Source organism: Carassius auratus, unplaced genomic scaffold, assembly GCF_003368295.1.
Source record: "Carassius auratus strain Wakin unplaced genomic scaffold, ASM336829v1 scaf_tig00014308, whole genome shotgun sequence".
NCBI classification, from domain to species: Eukaryota; Metazoa; Chordata; class Actinopteri; order Cypriniformes; family Cyprinidae; genus Carassius; species Carassius auratus.
This window is the reverse complement of record NW_020524488.1, coordinates 979,144-1,002,751: the sequence shown is the minus strand read 5'-3', so window position 1 is coordinate 1,002,751 and position 23,608 is coordinate 979,144. Positions and strand designations below refer to the sequence as shown.

At 33.5% G+C, this 23,608-nt stretch overlaps 1 protein-coding gene across 1 annotated transcript; it reads right to left on the bottom strand.

The window, feature by feature from the left end:
• Nucleotides 1-3,006: 3,006 nt before the first annotated feature.
• ogfod3 (2-oxoglutarate and iron dependent oxygenase domain containing 3) lies at nucleotides 3,007-23,061 on the bottom strand. The gene is made up of 9 exons (XM_026247163.1): nucleotides 22,898-23,061; nucleotides 22,439-22,650; nucleotides 20,690-20,765; nucleotides 19,644-19,686; nucleotides 18,553-18,617; nucleotides 18,036-18,092; nucleotides 17,085-17,238; nucleotides 14,200-14,323; nucleotides 3,007-5,732 (listed from the first exon to the last, which is right to left on the bottom strand). Exons 1-9 carry the CDS (start codon nucleotides 22,963-22,965, stop codon nucleotides 5,596-5,598), a joined length of 936 nt encoding a protein of 311 aa, XP_026102948.1. The 5' UTR covers nucleotides 22,966-23,061; the 3' UTR covers nucleotides 3,007-5,595.
• Between the last annotated feature and the right edge of the window lie 547 nt (nucleotides 23,062-23,608).

Below are 23,608 nucleotides of genomic sequence, written 5' to 3'. Positions count from 1 at the left end.
TTAGTGAAAATTGATCTACAGCTATTTTTCAGTGTAGAAGGAAACATTTTCATAAAAGTTGAAATGCAAGAATTCTCAGTATATCAAGGCCTTGATACCTCTGTTGAGATTAACTGATAAACCCAGACATTTTCATAAATAATATGCAGAACTTCTTATACTTGAATGCCACACATTTGTAATTACAACTGCAGTAATTAAGTGGAAAGTTAGATCCTTTGATATGTAAAAAAAAAACACATAATGAATACTGTATCAATGATACATCCAGCCCACTACTTCACTGGCATTAATCAAACATTATAAATATTATTATTATTATTTTTTTTTTGCTGCATTCATTGTGTAATCAGAACTATTAATATATTTTGTATCCCCACATATTTCTATGTCTAGCAAGTCATGATGCTGTCTTATCACAGAAATGTTATTTTCCACAGACTTAGCAAGCTTGGAATATGAAAAAGCTTACAGTACATTCAGCATAAAGAAAAACTGCATTATATGTACAGTACATTCAGCATATAGAAAAATTGCATTATATTGATTTTGTCAGGGGGAAAAAAAAGACGACCTGAACACTGTTGTGTAAGTTGTTTCTTTACTTTACACTGGAATTACATTCCACCCACATCCCTCTAAACAGCATGTGGTACATTATATTACTATAATTAATAATCTGATAACACTTTATAATAACATTCAGTTGTAAGTCATTTATAAGTGACTAGTTAATGATGAACTAATCATTTACAAAACATTCATAAGCAATTAATTTGTTTTGTTAATTCATTCAATTACAAATTATTAGTTAATTATTAACTAATAATTTACAAAAAAATTACTGCATTCATAAATTATTATTAAGTAATATGCTAACGATTTACAAATAATCTTAAAAAAATAGCATCATGAAATAATCAGACAGATCCTTTGTAAATACACTGAAGAAAGGTCTATATATTTTAGCTACATTTAAATACAATGTAGTCAATAAAACAATGTAGTCAACTCATTTTATTTAAATGTAGCTAAAATAAAATGATTGCAACCACTTATTTAAAAAAAAATTGTAAATTCAATAAATCATTGTTTTCAGTATACTTACTAGTTTATACAATATTAATCACTTATAAATCATTGGAATGTTAACATTGTACTATTATCTCACAGCATTATAAATAATCCATGTATCAGAAAAGACATCACCTCCTCACCAGTCAGACCTTACATTGCAGTACACACTACAAAGTATTCAAAATCATGTTAACATTTCAATGATTTATAAGTGATTAATAATATATTAACTAGTAACTTATTAATCATCTACTAAGGATATGTTTTATTATTTTATGATATGCTATTTCTTAAGATAACTTATGACAGATTGGTACATTTTTAGCATATTACTTAATCATTTGTGAATGTTTAGTCATGTTTTGTAAATGATTAGTAAATCATCTAATCACTTGTACATTTTTGTAAACTTGTAAATTTTATTACTCAATCTACAAAACAGAGATATCATTTATTCATCACTTATAAAGAGAGTTATGTTTTGTAAATGATTAGCTCATCATTAACTTGTGACTTATAAATGCCTTACAACTGAATGTTATCAAAGCGTTACAAAAAATATTTTTGGAAAATTAAACCGTTTTTTAAAAACTAAAGTGATTTGGTTAAATACATAATGAAACAATCTTAATGACAATTAATGAGATTAATACAACACATCTTGCCACTATCAATCACTATTGAGTGTTTGTAATAACTTCTGGCTGTGATCCAGTGTGGATTTTGGTCTAATGATGAGGCAAAAATAGGTTGTTAATAACATTATAGAAGAATTCTTTGTGAAGATATACAGTTATAGCTTCTGTGGGGCGTGAAGAAAAACTAATGTAACTAGTAGAGTAACTTATTACTGTTGCAAGATAATAGTAAGTAAACTAACAATGTTACTTTTGAAGAGGTAACTAATAATTAGTAATAAATTACATTCTTTGAGTAACTAGCCCAACACTGGTAATAATACACACTGAAAAATTAGTTTACAATGGTGTCAGCTCACTGTGAGATTCCACACCTACAAAAGAGAACAACAAATGGTCTACTAATCTGAGACATTAGTGCACTAATGCTGTGCTCAGTCATACCTAGTCCATTCAGCTGTTTGCTGACCAGAGCCAAGAAATAAACCTTGACATACATCACCAGACACTCATCATTCGCATCACACAATTAACTGCTGAACTGGCCTATGCATATTCATGCATTTGAACTCGGTTCCTCAAACACATATTTCTAGGAAACACTGATACAGAAAAGAGTCGCAGGTGGCTAAAGTGATGCTTTACGCTCAGTATCCTTTGCACAAAATAGAAATTGTGCAAACTTGCCAGAAAAATGAGAGAAATTACCAATAGGGTGGTATGACTGTCTGTGGTCTTCATGTTTGTTTTTGTTTTTAAATTGATAAAAAGGAAATCCATAATGGCATCACAGATCAGTAATATCAAGATGGAATATACAATAAACCAGTTGCTTAGATAATACATTAGGAAGGCTAAGAGAACAAATCCCTGCGGTTTTCTATTTTGGTTCTCAATGTCAGTAAGGAATCAACGGTCTCCCAGTTGTGTAAAGTGAGGGGAAAAAAACCGATTCACTCACTCCATCTTACAGTCTCCATTTCTCTAGAGACAAAAGTGCAGAAGCCATACAACTGGGCTCTGACATTTTCATCCAGTCATCAAACTCAAGGGAAGGTTGTTGCTGCTTAGCCCAGGGTCAAAAGTGATATGTGATTTCTAAAGTAGATTTAAGTGCCCAGGCTCATGCTGGCAAAACACCAAAGCATCATTTATCATGGAAAGATTAGCTAAAAAATGAAATAGTTGAGTCTGATGTCAAGAGAGAGCGTATCACTTTACTTAATGACACTGTAGAGAAAGCACTCATATTAAACAAAGCCCCTTTAATAACTAATTGCACAACTGCAGATTGAAGGCGCCAGTCAAACAGTCCTTTTTTATTTTTCAGTCTCTTCAAGAAATTAAATAAATATCAATACAGGTCATGCATGTTATTGTTGGGCTCTGCAAATGAGTAGTCATAGGAAATTGCATGACTTAAGAGTAAACCGTATCGCCAGAGGGAATCTTGTGTCACTGTAGCCATCAATCCAGAATTTCTAGCAAATTGGTCGTGGTCAATCTAGAACAGCGAATGTGTCCATCATTTGTTTTGTAGTATCATTTAATTGACAACATCTGTTCTTCAAAACAGCACTCATTGGAAAAACCTCTGCCAAAAGCCGTACATATCAGCTGTGGACTTTCATTCCAGTTTAAAAGCGGTCTTAACATTGAAGCAGCTGCCAACAATCAGGCAAATTGTAATCTTTAGGACTAGATAATAAGAATGTAATGAGATTAAGAAAGATCTGGTAAGGCTTTAAACAGATAACAATATCATAAGACTAACATCAAACTAGCGCATACTTCAACACTCCTTCTCTTATGTAAATGTACAGTATATAGTCAAAATGTTTACTTATACCATTCAAAAATGTGGTGTCAGTATGACTTTAGATATTTTTTTTAAGGAAATAATAATTTTATTCAGCAAGGATGTATGAAATTGATCAAAAGTGAAAATTGTAGAAATATTAATTGTAAAAAAAATAAAATAAATTGGTACTGTTACTTTGCACTCTCTTATTCAAGGTTTCCACGGAAGTATTCAGGAGCACAGCTGTTTTCATCATAATAACAATGAATGTTTCCTGAGCACAACATCAGCATACTAAATCAGATTTTGGAAGGATCCTGTGACACTGAAGACTGGAATAAAGGCTGCTGAAAATTTTGCTTTGGCATCATATAATAAATGACATTTAATTAAAAAAGAAAAACTGTTATTTTATGTTGCAATAATATTTCAAAATATGACTGTTTTTACAGTATTTTAAATAAATACAGCCTTAAGCATAAGAGATACTTTCAAAAAACAAAATCTTACTGACTCCATACTTTTGAACGGGAGCGAACATCCTTCTCATTTTTCAAAACAAACACGCACATTTATACACATGACGCATGAGCAACAATATCCAACCCCATCATCTCAAGCAAATACATTTCCTCACAGATAAATAAGCAATTCCACAAAATATGGACGCATTGTATTTCAGTCTATTGTATACAGTGGTAGTAAATCAACGTGTCACTGAGGTGGTCTACCCTGAGACACAAGACTCTGATTGCTGTTGGCAAAACCGACTTGATTTGCATAAACCTGAAACGATACATTTAGATTTCCTGAAACATGAAGGGATTAGCAGCTAAAGAAAGGAACATTACAGACCAAGAGAGATTTCCAATTAAGCTACTGGTGATGCAACAGGAGCAGCAAATTAGGCATCAGCCAAAATTCATGAATCATCACATACGGGTAGAGAGCAAACAAACTTTTTGACCTATTATAATAAAGCTGATGCATGCATTTGAATAACAAGCATTGCATGTATAAGCAGATTCAGAATGTGTCTAAAAAGGCAAACAAATTCAAGGTTAGTGTTTCCTAAATGTCAACACAGGTTTTGACAAATATATAGCCTAAGGTTTAAAAACAAACTACTGAGATGATGTTGATGGTTACCCATGCATTAGGTGAGAGAAGTAACAACCTTCTGTTCTGAATATCACTTCAACACACACAACAGCACTTAGTTTTGGGTTGTGGGTCTGTAAGCAGAGAAGCCAATTAGCTGTAACATCTAAAAACAAGGTTTCAAAAACAAATGTGTCGTGACTGGCAAAACTTGACTTTTACCACATAATGTCAGTGTAATTATTACTAACACAGTCGAAAGAGGGATGTGGTTCTATAACATCTCATCAGATCCGCATTACAAAATGTTATACTTGGCATTGGAAGGTTAAAGAGACTTTAGAATAAAAGACATACTAAACATTTTTTTTCTCTTTGAGTATTATAACACTCTTTTATCAAAGATATCAAACAGGTTTTCTTTTAAAACTTTCATACAAGTAGAAAGACATGGGTGAAATAATGAGATATTCTTTGGGTATCTGGTACACTGATGTTTCACTAGCAGTTTAAGTAGTTTTTGAAAGCAATCCTATAAAGAGTATTTTTCAGGTTGTGACATAAATAGAGATATTTGACAACCGGTTTTCCAGCTTTTGGTTTTCATTAGATAGACCTGTTTTCTCATCCTACTTGCACCTCCGGTCTAGACAGCGATTTAACTATAATAACATAAAAGATTTTAAAGAATGAAGCACAGCCAGGAAAGACAGAATTCAATTGTAAAGAAGCACCTTCGGAATGCAAGACAAACCGCAAGATGCGTGTGTCTTCAAGTAATTCTCCTGAAAATACATAACACATCTTAAATTAAACAAAGGAGACAAACCCCATTTGAGCACAGAAAATCCCAAACATTTTTATAACGGGAAAATAAAGAGTTTTTTATGCCATGAACACAACAGTTGTTTCAAAATTTTCCTGTGTGTTTTCCATAGGGTTCCTGTCACTGATCAGTCCCTTTGAGCCGGGTGGACCCTACGGCAGGGAGGGGTTATCAATGGCATAATCGGGGTCACATGTGAAGGACACTGTAATGGCATATCGAGTACCCCAAGTGACCTTCTCCACACGATGGAGGTTCTCAGAACCGGATGAGAAGAAAGACACCCGACCTGCAGGAGATGAAAGAAGATGAACAATGACAGAGAAAAACAGAAGAAAGGTGACATGTGATATGCTGAAAAACAAGCATATGAAGTATGAGTATGCTAACGTCAGCCTAATGTCAATCAACAACATGCAGACTGTACGAATACTTTAAATTTATTTTTATTTTTTTTTCCACGACTGGAAGTATACAATAGTTTTAAGCTGTATCTTAAGTTAAAAGTTTGTGTTTACAGTTGTCATATTTAATGATGACCAGAACACGGTAAATCTGAGGGCTGATGGAAAGTGGTTCCAAGGCATCTCTAAATACAAGTTGGTGCTGGGATAATTGCTTAAATGTCCTATTTTTTTACTTTGTTGAACTGTTGATTTCATTTTAAGCAGCAAGGCTTTTGCTAAATTTGATATTTATGTAAATTACCACCATTATGTCTGCCCAGTACTGACCTTTGTAGACCATTCTTGATCACGAAAGTTGTATTGAATCTCATTAAATGTTCATGTTTCTTTGAAAAGCTGACTTTTAGAAGTGGAAATGTATGTGTAAAATTCTATAAATAAATGCTGTATGTTGGACTGCACTGCTGGTGGAATATCAATAATGCAACATATATCCTTCAAGCTGAGTGACAGCTTGTGAAAATCAAAAGTGTAAGGCAATGCAAGTGGAACGGTGTAAGTAAAAAGATGGAAGTGATAACGCCATACATGTTAAAGCAGAGAAAATGGCTACTAAAAACATGCTCTGTAATTTAAGTGTTTGACTTTGTAATGCACTATTTAACACAGCAGTGCCACAGAAGAGCAAATAAGTTTTCTCAACGTGTTGTTTATAAAAACATTATGGGGAAACTATAAAGTATGGTTTACAAAGCTCCTCCTATTAAGATAATAATTTACATCTCACATTTTAACACTGTTTGCAACATCCCAAAATCCCAATTTGAACAGGAAACATGGAAGAACATGTTAGTGGTTGGTTATGGAGGAGAAAATTATTAATAATGTGCTTAATATAACAATTGGAATCCATTTATTCAAGAAGGCAAGCAGTTGTATAACTAAAAGATAGCAAAAAAATAAAACTAAAAATATAAATTTAGTTCAACAACGAACAAAAAAAACTAACTAACTTGGAACCAGTTTAATTTACAAAAAAAAAAAAAAATCATTAATGATTCCTATATGGAACACAGCAGGTTTTAACATTTTATTATAATATATTAAATAAAACAGAATGTTACAACACTGACTGAGTTTGATAAAGACAAACACATGTTTATGAAACAATTCTGTCATGTGGATCAACATAAAGCCCAATTTGATTCTTTTTAGAGAATTATGAAAGTATATCAAAGTGTGCATACCTTTGGCATTAATTCTTTTAAATGTATTTATTATTGAAAATATCTGATAATTTAGTGATGGAATAACATTTACCCCCCCCCCCCCCCCCCCCGCCAAATATCCATTCTTTAAGATGACTAAAATAATCTTTAAATGGAACAATTAACCTATTATCATCATTAAAAGGAATCTTTAAATCTTTAGTTAAAAAGAACAGAGCAGTTAATTATATGTGGGAGAGGAACAGTGGCATCAAAAACATTAATGACAATTATTACCAATAATAATAACTAATCGCATGACAATATATCAGTTGGCAATATGGAAAAATCTGCAATATCTTACTGTGTAAATCAATGCAGTTTATCCACCTCATTACTGATTTGCAGAGCAAACAATTTAGATTGTTATATTATATAAATTACTTTGTTATAAAATCATATCTGATAAACTAAAACTAGATATTTTTGAACTAGATATTTTCAGCAACAACAACAAAAAAAATCCCCAATAAAATTGTAAATTTGACAGTGACCCATGCATTTTAAAGCTGAAAGGAAGTTATTAAAATCTGCACGCTGCTTCCATGCTAATTAGCCAAGTCTAATTCTGTACACTTCAACTGAAGATGCAAAAGGAGACATTTGCTAAAGAGGGCATTTATGCAAATTGTGTCTGCACAAATTACCTTGAATATCATTAAAATGTTACAATGCTGTTGTACGTTTGAGAAGATGACACTGTTAGGTTTAGTATGGACAGTGGTCAAATTGTAAAAAAATTCAGGGCGGGTGGTGTGGTCAGTTTTTTTTTTTTTTTTTTTTTTGGTGGTGCTAATTCCTTTAGCTAATTTTACATAATGATTACAAAATTTGTGATTTTCATTTAATGAAAAAATAACCTTATCAAAATATTTTTTTTTTCCTTCTGGTGCCTGGGATTTTGGTCAATATTTTGCTAAATGTGTCTGGTTTAGTCCTGTCATGGATAAATGATGATGACAATAATATCGCCATTAGGAGGCAGAAAGTCGATGTTTTAATAAATTATTTATTGAACCATTCAAATGAAATGATTTGTTCAAAACGGCTGATTCAATTAGAAACTAAACAAGTGAATCCATCTAAATGAACTGTTGAATCACTGTCTCACTCGATTCATTCAAAATCTGATTCATTCAAGGAAGAAAACACTTTGTTGCAATGCTATGCACTCTTGTATAAAATTAATAGCACATTTGTGCTCGCGCATATGTGCTGATATTCAGTAAAAGTACATTGCAGTACATTACAGTGCAATGAAAATATAAAAACTCATGAGTATTATTTTCTTTCATTGCTTGAATTATAAGGGCATTCTAACTGTATTGTAACAGGCTGTATCACGCAATGACTGCTTTTGAACTCTCAAAATTTGTTTTTGTTGGGTTTTTGCAAAGTGGGTGAGCTCTCAGTGTCAGCTCTCGTCTCTCGTATTCTTGTATCGTCTTCTGTGTCCTCCGTGCCACAAGGATGTGCTGTTTTATTTCAAATCAAAGCTTAATACACATAGAAATAATGCATCCTTGTGGCGTGAATGACACAAGAGCACACGCAGCATGGTGATATGGAGGGCCACAGAATCAAGAGGAAAAAAAAAGTATATGCCTTTTTGGACTCGGACTACATATGTGAACTTTTTGCAAGACATTATTTTATTTTATGTTATAGTTTTTATTGAAATTTGGCCAATGACACCAAGTATCAATTGAGTGTGTGAGAATGCCTTATTGACATCGCTTACCAAAGTTAACAAAATGTAAAATCAACAACAAATAACAAAACACTTAAATACAAGAAAGGTCACATGGAAGTCAGTGGGGACCATTAACACACATTCTTTGGTCATACATATTCTTCAAAATATTGTAAAGTTTGGAACTTGAGGGTGAGTAAATGATGACTGAATTATAATTTTTAGATTAACTATTCCTTTATCAAGTAAGCTAGTGGAAATGCCACAGAAATTTATATATATATATATATATATATATATATATATATATATATATATATATATATATATATAAAAAAAAAAATCCTTGCATATTTTAAGGGGGAGGAAACAGTCCACTAACTAATGGAAGAAGTGCAACTCTCAATCTAGTGTAGAAATGGAAGTCCTGCTTTTTGATGTACTCCAGAACATGCATAATAAAAATCCTTACTTAAAAGGTGTTACCGAAATTTAATAAATACAGTTTTGAAGATTCTGGTCACCAAATGAACTGTCCTGCCTTAAAGGAACTTACTATTTGAATAAATAAAGTTAAAATAAATAAATAAAATTACATTACATGAAAGAAACCCATTAAATGCATGATAAAGAAATAACATTACAGATAGCTACTGTTTTTCACCACTTCAAGGACTTCTGCTTTTACTTTTTACACTTTTCAAAGTGTCCTTGTACAGTATGTGCATATCAAATACTAAGTCATCCATTTCCTTTCATCTGCAAATCACAGAAATGAACACAGCCAAAAATACAGGCCTTTGTTTTTCCATCTGACAATAAAAATGCACCTGTCGCCTCTTTTAAACTCCTCAGCTGGTTTTTAGCCGTGTGAGGTGTTTGCTGGGCTAAGAGCATGTTGCACCTCTGTGACTCTCAAATCAAGAGATGCAGCTGTGATCCCAGAGGATTCATTCAGCGCCAGGCAGCAATTTTCCCATTGCGACATAGCTAAAGTGCTTTTCCCCTCGGTCTAATCTTATAACATACCACATCATCTTTCACCCTATTCTTATGTCTGTGCAGACCCCCCTCCCCTTTCTCATCTCACCTCTGCCGTTGTCCTGTGTTTAGTGCTGTGTGTCTAAACAGGCCAACATCGCTCCTGCTCGCATCCATCAGGAAAGAGGGAGGTTGATTGTCAGTGTAGTTATAATTACAGCCTGTTCGACAGAGATATACATCAGACTAATAATTACCTTAGCGAAGATCAGGGCTCATCAGCCACAACTGATGGATAATCAACACACCGACAGAGCACACTGCTTCTACCATCCAGTGAACAGGAACATGTTCTAGCGGCTACATCCAACACACTGTATCTTAGTTCATTTAAAACTGGAAACAGACATTCAAAACTCATCACCCTAGCTGGAGACGGGACGCAACAGGAGGGAAAAATCCAGAGCTGGAAATATTGGGGTCTGATGAATAATGCATTATGGGTATTTTAAGACTAGAAGTGACACTGATGCTAAAAAAAAAAGAAAAAAAAAAGTTACACAAAATAACATAAAAAACAAAGAAAATCCTACTTATGAAGCACCAAAAGGTAAATAAATATATTAAATCTGAATATATGAATGAAAATCAGAATATATAGCAATAAATATGACTATGAAAATGTAAATCCAGATATAGTTATAAGTCCGAATATAAACACACATTTTACTATAAAAATCTAAATTATAAATACATAATTTTAATATACACATGAAAGTTGCAATATATAGATACAAGTCTCAATATATAAATAAAAAACTGAATGTATAAATGCAAATCATGAATATATGTTAGAAGTTAATCTGAATATAAAAAAATAAAATATTCAGAAAATATAGCTGTATGTTTGAATATATAAAAGTATAATGCGAAAATAGTTATTATTCTGAATATATAATTGTAAATCTGAATGTATATTCATAAATCTTGAGAATATAAATGCAAATCTGAATTTATAGTCCAAATCTCTCAATATAAATATATCTTTATTATTAGTCAAAGTCAAAATAGGCAGACGTTTTAACTGCTTATTATATATATAAACAGTATGCCTATGTATTCTGTACATGTAACAATCCAGATATTGTACTACTGTATATTATTGTAAGTATCGCTGTCCATCACGTATGACTGCAATTATTTGAATAAAATCACTATTTGTACACTGAATGACAATTTCTATATCCCTCCCAGCCGTGTTGAATTGTGTAGAAACCATTAACCTTTTATATATATTAACTATGACTGTGAGGACTGTCTTTTTTAAAGTAAAGGGAAAATACTTATTTTGGTTTAGATTAGCAACCTGCACTTAGAATAATTTAGTAAAATATCTGCATTGATTCCTGTATACAAGATGTATAGGCATAATGTATTCAATTATAAAAAATGACTACTGACATGCCTGATAATAAAGATATAATTCCTTTTAGATGTAGGCAGTAAATATTCAAATTTACAATATATATATATATAACAATTTACATAGATTACTTATCTATTGCTAGATTACACTCCTATTCCTCGAGATTGTGTAGAATCCTTTGAAGCTGCACTGAAGCTTCCATTTGGACCTTCAACCCATTGGCCACTATTTAAGTCCATTATATGGAGAAAATGTCTGGAATTTTTTCCTCAAAAACATTAATTTCTTTGCAACTGAAGACAGAAAGAGGTGGACATCGCTAGACTGCGCTACTGTCAGTCATGGAAAGCCCTGCGTATTGCAAAAGCTGATTCCAAATCATCAGTTCTTTTTGTACTGGATCTATCTGTTACTTTTGACAATGTCAATCATCAGATCCTTCTGTCTGCACTCTCATCACTGGGCATTACAGGGATTCCACTTCGCTGGTTTGAATCCTATCTTACTGGTAGGTCTTTCAGGGTGGCTTGGGAAGGGGAAGTATCCAAAGCACATCAACTGGTCTCTGGGGTTCCTCAGGGATCAGTTCTTGGACCCCTTATCTTCTCCATATACACAACATCACTGGGTCCCATCATACAGGCACATAGATTCTCCTACCTTTGCTATGCTGATGACATACAGCTCTATCTTTCATTTCAACCAGATGATCCAATGGGAGCTGCATGGATCTCAGGTTGCCTGGTGGACATCTCGGCATGGATGAAAGAATATCACTTAAAGTTCAACCGGGCAAAGACTGAGCCTCTTGTCGTCCCTGCTACTCAAACTCTACAGTATGATTTCTCCATCCAGCAAGGCTCTTCTACAATTTCCCCATCAACGGTCAGAAATCTTGGTGTAACTTTTGATGACCAGCTTGCAGTTTTGCACTGCACAAAATCAGAAAGATCAGGCCCTTCCTAATGGAGCATGCTGCACAACTTCTTGTCCAGGCCCTTGTCATTTCTAGGCTGGACTACTGCAATGCTCTTCTGGCTAGACTTCCATCAAGCACAATCAAACCTCTACAAATGATTCAGAATGCAGTGGCACAACTGGTCTCCAACGAACCCAAAAGAGCCCATGTTGCACCTCTCTTTATCTCCTTGCACTGCCTACTGGTTGCGGCTTGCATGAAATTTTGGACATTGATGCTTGCATATAGAACAGCCACAAGCTTAGCACCCGCCTACTTCCACTCACTATAACGAATCTACATCCACTCCAGAAGTCTGAGATCCGCTAGTGAGAGACGCCTTATGGAACCATGACACAGAGGCTCAAAATCACTTTCCATAACATTCTTGTTCACCATTCCTGGCTGGTGGAATGAGATATATATATATATATATATATATATATATACACACACACATATTTCTTATCTATACATATATGTGCAAAAGTTATATATTTTTTATTTTTATAGAGACATCTGCCATCACTAATGGGCACAGAGAGCACATGCTACATTGCAAAACACCTTTCATGGCGTGGATGAAGATTTTAAAAGATCGGAGCTTGACAGTTTCTATTATCATTGTATGATGCCACTTTATCCGAGGGCACCTTAACCAAGTTTGAAAATAGCAGACATTATCCACTCAAAAATGACAGATCCTGATAAAGAGCTGAAAGGTAATGCATTCACATGCACAAGCCCAAAAAAAAAAACAAAACAAAAAAACAGCTTCTCGGTGCAGACCAAATAATCAGGCAGCTATTCATGGATCACATCATCACTGGAACATTATCAAACTGCCAGGCCGAGAAAACAAATCAATTATTCCATGCAGAAGGTATGTAAAACAAGTGATAAAAAAGTCATTTGGAGTGTGGCTGTAATCGTTGCGATATAGGAGAGAGTTTTGATGAAATCCCATGTTACTGCATGGTTATATACAAATGTTATAATAAATGTTAATATAAAGTTATAATAGTTAATGCTTTTGCACCTGAATGCAACCACTGAGCCACATACATTATCCTTTAAATTGAGTCCAGTTTGCAAAAGAAGCTCAGTGGTGCCAATTAATAATCTCATAGTTTCTACACACTACCTGCAATGTATCTTCATGGCAATTTAACTGGTTTTAGTACCTTCCCTTGTGTCTTCCTACAGGAAGTACACTTCTTGCTACTTTAAAATTCAGTTTTCCATCGCAATAGAATTCAAAGAATGGAAACTTTACACACGTTACACAAAGCAAGCAATCAATCACTCATTTTATTTTTGCATTATGCACAGTTACCAGGCAGAGCATGACTGATCTTAATTTAAGTAGACATCACACCATGTCTTGCAAAATCTAATTTGAATACTTGGGAGCACAGAAATGAATAAAACTGCCAGTGGGCATTAGGTGTAAATCCAACAAGACAAGACAAGGTTTTAGCTTTAAACATTTTCGTACATATTATTTAAAATAAAAGTAAAAAACAAATATTGTGAAAAAAATACTGCAATTTAAAACCTGTTTCCGATTTTAATTATAATTTTTTTTTTTTTTATATCTGTTTTCTATTTAAAAATATATGCTAACTTGGTGCTCAAGTAACATTTCTTATCATCATAATTGTTTCAAACAGCTGTGCTGTTTAATGTTTTTTTTTTATTTTTTTTTATTTTTTTTTATTAATAGAAATTTCTAAAAAGAAGCAATTATTTAAAATATAAATATAATATTTTCAACTTGTTAATAAGTACAAATAATTATTTAAAAAAAGATTTCAGATTTAATTAATTTAATCTTGCCTATAATCAGCATTTTACTATATGCTGATTGACTTGATTAATCAGCATCATTAATCTTTCATTTGATTTCATTTTCAACTGACAGCCCTAATTAAAACCTTGTCGAATTTGAACACTTTGCAGTACTTTCATGCTTTTTTACAAACCCAGATGATGTGTGTAATATTGTTTGTACTGTATTTACCAGCACGTGGCTCCACCGTCCTGTTGCTACTGGGATCCATGAAGACAAACCGTCCACCACCAAACTCCATTCCATAATCAGACAAGTAGAGCAAAGATGTGTAGTCAAAGGATCCATAAGTCTCCTTTTAGAAAAAAAAAATGCTCATTTTAAAAAACAAAAAATGTTTTTCCTTAACCTCAAATAAATCTCAGTTTGAGCCTAAAGCACTAATTAGAAGGTTTTAATAATTCATCCATTTAAATTTTGTGCTCGAGGGGAAAAGGGTGAAAAAACTGATTATGAGCTAACACATCAAGCTGATATCTAATTGACTGACAATTTCATTATTCAAAAAAAAAAAAAAAAAAAAAACTCAAGTAAAGCCTAAGATTTCCTGGCTTAATGAAAAAGAGTGGTAAAATTTAACAGCATCCCTGGGTCTTTAAACTCTGCTCTGCTTTATGAGGGGAATTCTTTAGTGATCCCAAACCACACAGGCGTCACTGCTCAGCATGTCAGATCACACTTTAACTACTTTAATCAGATCTAGAGTTTAAGACTGGTAGTCTTCTGGCGGTCACTGGTTATTTCCAGTGGTTTTTCAGAGACTGATTAATGAGGAATATTCCACACACCTACCCAAAGGGAGAACAATCAGCGATCGTGATGCTTATATGTTTTTCTTACTTTACCAATGCCAAAATATTGGAAAAACCCTATAAGCAACCCTTTACGGACACCTTGGCAATTGAATCAGCATTGCCTAGTACATTTTTTAGTTTACTCACCAGACTGATGTGTGTGTATATATATATATATATATATATATATATATATATATATATATATATATATATATATATATATATATATATATATATATATATATATATAGTTTGTAAAATGGCACAGTTTTAACTGAAAGTACACTTTACATCAGTCTGTCAAGCATTATAAATATATTATTTAATTATATAACTTTAGTAGTTAGAATTAAAACTTGATAACCCTGATTGAATGCATATTAGTAATTTTAACTGGACTGGTGGAGGTGCTTTTTTGGTAATTCAGTGTTTCTGTAAAAATGGGAAACAACTAACAAAAATACTGATAAGATGATACGAATTCTACTAATAAGAACAATATATAACACACTAAAGATTAATGAGCTAGTGGATTCATGAATATTAATCAGGTTGTGTGCATTCGCTCAAACTGATTTGCTAAAATCAATACAGGGACGATAATTGATGAGTGCTAGCCAATGAGATTGTAGTTTGTGCTCGAAGTATGAGATCGAAGTGTGTGCCTCCACACTAGAGTTCATGATACATCAAATACACAAACACAGGTGTGCTGCGCATCCATTCAGATGAACTGAAATACTGATGGAGAGTGAAACTCTGAAGCTCTCAGAGTGTTTGGAGAGTAAAAATATATATGTGCTAAACTTTTACTTAGCCTCCAGACTGGCGAGTAAAATCTGAGAATGTATTAGCCATTGGCTAGTATTAGACATCATTAAGTCGCCCAGAGATTTAGTGGCATATGGGAGTTATTTACTTGCAATGTAGAGGGTTGACTAGCACGGCACATTATCACTGATTCAAGTGAATGTTATTATTGTACATGCAAATGGCAGTAAACATTTCAAAAACAAACTAACAGGTACAGCTATAAGCTACAATGACCTTAGGATAATCTGTTTATCTTTTTGCCTCTCATGCAACGTGAAGAAATCCAAAACACAAAACCAATTTATATTCAATGTAAGCAGTTGATTCCTCTGATGTGTTAAAGCCAAGCATGTAAACCTTGCCTGCAAAGTGAAATGATCACTTTGATTAAATCACCCTGCAAAATGCACAACCTACTCAGAGATCAAAGCTGCATTTCTAAGACCGAACATAAATGAACTTGAACTGATTATAGATGCCCTCAAGACCTTATTTCAAAAGCTCAAAAAGGAGGAAGGAATATTACGTTTTGTTTCAAAAATAAATTATGTCTTTTAAAGGCAACATTGTTGCGATAAAAGCGTTTTTAGATTTGGCCAAATAAAGAGTCCAGGGCCTAACTGCGCAACTGATACAAACACTGCAGAGCATTTCCATCTCCATTCTCTAATGCATGAGAAATTTAGAGAATAGCTTCAAATATGCTTTAACCATATGGGCCAATGGCGTACTGCAGTCTTGGCCCCTCCTGGGGCTCGTTATGCATGCATATTTGTATTTGATTAATACAGACAGTTATGTTAAATAAAGGTCTTTTAAATAATTCTTTTTATTTTACCAATTTGGTGCTGAAATATTTTGTTAATGTAACAAGTCAGCATAAAATGTCACATAAATTAGCATTAATTTGCACAAATCAATATACCAATACATTACGTTCAAGCGTGCAATTCATCGTTTCCTGTGATTATGATTCTTGTATAAATACTTTACTTCATAAAGCCGTGCACCACTGGGCTGTACACAGTTATTGAGGTTGAGTGCCAATTAATTTCATATCTGTAATAGTTAGCTGGTGTGTGGTTACATCACAAATATAATATTAATCTAGTTCCATTATTTATATCCAAACCCCTTTGCATTTGCTTTAAAGATTTGCTTCCCTAGACAAGTATTTAAATTTCTACTTTATTTCAAGTCACTGAACTAATTTGATGTTAAACCTCATTTATTTATAAATGTCAACTTTGCAATATGGCCTATTAAAGCTAGTTCAAAATATCTGGGCCCTTTTACATGGAGATATTTTCAGCAAATGTTCAGAGGGAACCAATGTGATCAATGTGTTTCAGAACACTGGTCATAGAGTAAACATTAGGAGTTCTTGAACATTCCTGAGGAATGAGTTAAAAGAATAGACGCTGAAGTGTTGGATGTGTGTGTTACCTTATCGATATGTGGGTGCCAGTACTCATCATGAGTGGTTTTGGCAGAGGTGCTGTTGATGCGAGAGAAGAAGGTGGGCTTGGTGAGGTACATCTGTTTGGAGTCCAGACCAAAAGTCTCAGCTATTATCTTTTGAATTCGGCTACGGACATCCCTAGTTTACAACAGAGCACATACAATTTCTTTATCTAGTAGACTTCAAGATTTCCTTGTGGTACTTTTATTCATCCATATCCATAATAGGTATCATAAAACCCACATATTAGACCAACTAGTTGGTGGGCTGCCACAAGGACCAGCTGACCAATAGATAAGAGGCCCTGAATGATTAAGTTTGTGTCAAGTTCATGTGTTCAAAACAGTAGAACTATTTTTAACTTGACACAACATCTTAAAAATGCAATGTTCATGTTGTAAAATTCCAAGTGGCACAGCTAAAGGGATTACTAAAATAAAGCACTACCACTACAAATAAAGGAATAGTTCACACATAATTTAAAATACTTACTATAAATCTATCAATTAACGTCATGTGAAGTAAAAACCTGTGTGTTTGTCCTCTATCCCTAATATTAGATTCTCCTGTGGAAAAGTAATCTTGTCTGAATCAGGAGAGAAATATGTATAGACCAAGCACTGTTTACAAGCAAAAACAGTCCTAGACAAATATGTTGGTGGATTTTAATGTGAGAGGAGAACAAGGACTTTTGAGATGGACTTTTTCCACCGGAAGAACCCTTATTGTGGACCGACAACATGTTTTTCATAATTTTTGTTTAAAGTTAAAACACCTTAATGATTAAACTTAATGAATAAACTAAACAATAATAAAACTAAACTTAATGAATAAATTAAACTAAACTAAAATACTAATGTTGACTATTATTTAAGAACTGAATGATCTGGAATTAATTGATTTTCAGTTAGTTCTAACAATTCCACATCACTCACCTGTACAGTTCAAAATCATCTTCTGTAAAAACATCCCTTATCTCATTCTTAAAATATCTGGGGGAAAAAAAAACAAAAAAAACAGATGGATTAATTTGAGATAAAAATAAAATCCAATACCAAAACACACCACCTTTATCATTTGAAGGATGGCAGCCATTAAACAACTGAAATGCTGCTGCCACATCAAAATACAGGCAGCAATAGATTCACACACACAAAGACCAAAGTGTCACCGCAAGCGTGCCAACACATGCCAGCTGTACACGTTAACTGCCAGGAGAGTGCCAGCCTGTGTGTGGGCACCGAAGCTTCATATGTAAAAGAAGAAAACATGATCTTTAGCGGCTGAAGCTAGAAAGTCCATCATTGCCGCCATTGATCTCTGTTCTGCTCCTCAGGCCCAAGGGTGTACTTTGATGTGAAGATGAAACACACCTTGAGAAGTCTGATAGAGCTGTGATTCAAATAAATCTAGCTGTCGCTGAAGTTCAGTTGGAGATGACCGAATACTCACCTATAGACATTTACAAACTGCTTTCCCATCGACAGCGCCCCAGAGTGAAGGTCCAGGATGGAGGCCTGTACACAACAAAAAGGAATAAAGACACTTTCAAAAAGAAAACTGTCAATATCAGCATTAACAGCATAATTTGGGTGAAAGGTTCGAAAAGCACACACTAACGTTCAAAAGTTTGAGATCGATAAGATTTTAAAGAAATTAATACTTTTATTAAGCAAGAATGCAATTAATTAAAAGTTACAGTTAAGACATGAAAAATTGTACAAAAGATTTCCATAAAATAAAGCGGCACAGCTGTTTTTAATATTAATAATAATAAAAAAAGAAATGTTTCTTGAGCACCAAATCATCATATTATATTGATTTCTGAAATATCATGTGAAACTGAAGACTTAAATAACTAAATTCAGCTTTGCACATCACATTAATAAATTACATTTTGTAATATAATAAAAAAAGAGACTTAAAAAAATGAATAAAAAAGTACCACGCCAAACTTTTTGAACAGTAATGCACAATCATTTCACAATTATAATTAATATTATTCTTTTTTTTTTCAGTTAAGGAAACGCTATCTGCTTAACTATCTCAAATGAAGATATTATTTCTAACAGTGGTTGCAATATTTTAAGCAATACTGGACCTTAAATTCAGTCTAAATAATATCTGGTTCATTTTATTTTACAATATGGTTTAGGTCTCTGCACCACATGTACTTTTTGACAGTTATCTTTTCCAGTATTTTCCCATTAAGTGATGAATCGGTGAGATTAACTCAATTCATTACTAATGCAAAATGCAATTTCAATAACCACTGAGAATGTCACAAGTTGTTCCCATCAAACACATAAAAGTTTCTTCCACATCATATGTGAATTTTGTCAAATGCACTCTTAATGAGAATGCTGTCCTGAGGAAACAATGCTTTACTGTCATCTAAACATAACTGAAAAGAAGTTTGTTTTTGAATTCCAGCTCAAATAAAAATCATAGTGTGTACTGCCCTCTTGTGTTCTTCCATGACAGACCCATATGTCATTATTTTTAAACAGATGCAAGCATTGGAACTGAATCATTTTACTCACACCACCATCTGAGCCAGCAAGTGATAAGCCCCGCTCAGCTAACCTGTAAAAATATGAGAACACATGTATTTATTGGTGTACACTTAAGTATTAAATACAAATATTAATACTTTTATTACGCAAGAAAACATTATATTGCAATAGTAAAGACATTTATAATGTAACAAAAGACTTATATTTCAAATAAATGCTGTTATTTAGATCTTTCTACCCAAAGAATCTTGAGGAAAAAATAAACAAAATGAGATGATTTTCAGAAGTATCACCATTTCTACAAAAAAAAACAAAAAAAACAAGCAGCTCAACTGATTTCAACAATGCTACACTGTGAGAAAAAAAAAATTAAACCACTTTCTCTCTGCTGGTAAAATTCACAATTAGCTACAAAAAAATTGCAAATAGCACACTGAAATAAACATGAAATGTTTTTTTTTTTTGTAAACCATATTCCAATAATATTTTATATTTGCAACAGATTTTTTTTTTTTTTTTTTTTTTTTTTACAATATCAGAAATTATATTTGAGCACCAAATCAGCATATTACAATCATTTTCTAAAATATCACGTGACACTGAAGACTAGAGTAAAGCTGCAGAAAATTATACTATGTCAACACAGGAATAAATCACATTCACAGTTATTTTAAATTTCACAATATTAGTTTTTAACTGTATTTTTGATCAAATAAATGCAGCCTTCATGAGCTTAAAAGTTTATGTACTTTCCCCCATTCATTCTCAATTACCCCCCACAAACTCTCTACACACTTTAGGTGGTCTGTTAAAACTCAGTAAGCTCAGGTGAGGCAAGAGAGACGCGGACTCCCTCTTTACCTGCTGGTGTCGCCCTTGGACAATCTTTCTTTAAGAAAACTAGTGACTTACACACTTTTTAAAGTTATAATTTGTAATATTGGTGTGCATGGTTTTATTTTTGCACTACAAATTCAAATTCTCATCCAATATTTTGAGGAGACACTGCCTCCCTTGCCTCCTCAGAGGAAAGATATACATACATCAAGATGTTTGTTAGTGTGCATATATACCTTCTAAGCTTCTGTGCCTCCTCCAAAGTCACAGCGCTGTCTGTAATGGCTCTGCCGCATTTTGTTGGGGTGCAACCTGAGGACAGAATGCATTAGCCTTTCATATTGATATGAAAGCGATTAAAGTAACAGGCTCTATGCAAATTCTCTCTTCAAACTGCATATTCAATGACACGTTCAGCGAGGCAGCCTGCCCAGCAAAATGTACTGTACTGCATAATGAGTTTGTTCCAGCATCCTCTCAGAGAGGAGGTGCTGTCAATAAGGCATTATTCACAGTGGGGTGTTCAATTAACAACAAAGATGTACATCCAATTAAAAACCACAGTATACAGCATTCTGGAACAGATTCATATGCCACTTGCTAGAATCCAGTAGGAATTTCCAGAGCTAGCTAGCTAGATAGCTTCAGGACAATATATTTCCCTGTTTCCATTTTTTTTTCCCAAAGCTTATTTACATCCGTCGTAAAGAGAGTGGGATGAACTAGAGCCAAGGGAGTGCTTGTTAATCCCAGCGTTTGCTTTGTTCTTGGTGCCTACAGCTTTTTGAAGCTGGTGTGAGATGCTGTAATGAGTCCTATGTGGGAGAATTCAGACTGTCAATCACAGATCTGGCCTCCCACCAAATACCTAACTTCATGGTTTAGATAGTTGGAATGCACGGGTAAAACTTCTTAGTCCTGGAAGTTGTTTGGAAACTGGTTTCCTCTGATACAACACATTTTAGTTCAAAGGTTGCCCCAGTTATATTACACAGAATTTTCGGAACAAAGATCCAAATAACCAACTAATTGCTGGGTGCATCTTAACCAATGCACACACACTCAAAAAAATATATATTGCTTCAATATATTGTTTTACAAATAGTTCCACTTATTTCAAGTTGCTTTGGATACTGCCAGTTTAATGTATAAAAGTAAATGTTCAATCCACCATCCAAACACCAAAGCCATACGGTAATCAGTCAAAGAGATTAAAGAATGTATCATTTTGAATAAATATGATATACACAACGAAAATTAGTAGAGGGTTTTTTTTTTTTTGGTTAAGAAAATTTTAAATGTAATGTTTTATGAACACACAATATTCACATGCACACAGCAAACCAGGTAACAGATTTTTTTATCAAATAAATTACCTGTTTTAAAAGAGAATGTAGCTTCCATCAATACCAAGCAAAATATTTTCACAAAGTTTTGGTAATAACTGTTCCCAATTATTATAACACTTTCTTCCCTCTTGATTTAATATTTTACAAAACAAATAAATTTATATACATATATACATTACACTTAAACATGCAAATATCACAAATAAAATCATGATTGTAAGGTACAGGTATTATACATTCAATCTACCTCTTTATTTATATGTTTAACATATCACATATTATAAATATTATTTATTATATTTTCTAACTTAAAGTAACAAGCAACACTGGTAAATGCATTTTCAATGCCACTATTAAAAACCATAAAAATACAACCCTTATTTTGCAAGGTAGCAAAATAACTGTAATAAAATATAACTTTTGTAATAATATACTATGCAGATAAGACCAATTAAAGTTCAATATGTAAATACCAATAGTCACTTTCTATCAGTTCAAATCAACTTGCAATTTTGAAAATTCCCTATTACATTTGTAAAAGCCAAATGCAACACTATAGTTTACTCTAAATATTGCAATACATGCTGTACATTGAGTGAGTGAAGATCAGTGAATGGATGAATGACATCTGCATACCTGGAAAGAACTTGTACTTCTTGTAGTCTTCAGAGCACTCAACTGTGAACACTCTGGGCTGAGTGAGGATCTCGCCTCTTGAAACCAATGTGTGTGTAAAGTCATCAGCCCAACTGAAATACATCCAGCTCACTAATCCAGTGACTCCTGTCAGCAGCAACAGCGTGGTCACGTTACCTCTCCAAGAAGAGGCCTGTCTCTGCGCATTTCCCCTGAATGAACACACACAACACATACGAATACAGAACACAGGTGCAATGGACTGACAGGTGTGCATTGCTTTCGTCCATTTATTAGACTGCCAGAATGCACAACAAAACGACAAAGTGAAGTATACATTTATTCTGACATAATTTAGGGATTATTGTACATGTAAACAAGGGTGTAGCATCACTCATTAATTGCAGCAATGCAAATTCAAAGTGGGCTCATAAAGTTTCAGAAAGCAAAAATCATTACCTCTTAATTTTCTTTTCAATGGCGCTACTTTCAGGGGTTTTACTGATTCCTCGTCGTTGTACAGTCATGTTTATTAAATGTACCTGTCTACGTGCATCAACATAACACGTGTATGGTTTCGTTTCATTCAGTCTTCTTCTTCTTCTTCTTCTTCTTCGGTGGATTTATTGACTGGTTGCATATTGGGCTTTAGGTGAATACCGCCACCTCCTGTGCTGGAGTGTGAAGTGATTTCATTCTAGGTATATATATACTATTCTTAAGCCCACTATGCTAAAAACATTTAAAAATTATCTTTCATATCTTACCAGATCCATGTTTCGTGTTTAATATGTTGCAGATTGAAAATTCATTGCATCCTACATTCTGTAATTCATTCAGTGTCTGTGAAAGCAACCGCAAGCTAGTCGAGTCAAACACTAGACAATCTTGCATATTTATACATAAAAAATATTTCAGATGTCATTTCTGGATGCTTCTGGATGAATTGTGTAACTGTTATTCGTGGGATTGTTCATATACTTGATCTGAATTATTGAATCTATTCTAAAGATTTTATTATTATTATTACTTCAGGTGTATATGTGGATTTAATGTACCTGACGGTTTATTTCAAAATAAAGGTTTACATACACATGCATAGGCTGGATTGTTTTTATCCATTTATTCTGCTGATGTCTAAATAAATATCATAATTTCAACAAACTGCTG

Excerpts from the sequence above, each read along its gene's own strand:
- ogfod3 (XM_026247163.1), bottom strand. The coding sequence starts at position 22,965 with ATGACTGTACAACGACGAGGAATCAGTAAAACCCCTGAAAGTAGCGCC. Across the intron at positions 19,687-20,689 it reads GAGGCACAGAAGCTTAGAAG|GTTAGCTGAGCGGGGCTTAT; the intron begins GTATATATGCAC and ends ATATTTTTACAG. Across the intron at positions 5,733-14,199 it reads GACGGTGGAGCCACGTGCTG|GTCGGGTGTCTTTCTTCTCA; the intron begins GTAAATACAGTA and ends CATCTCCTGCAG.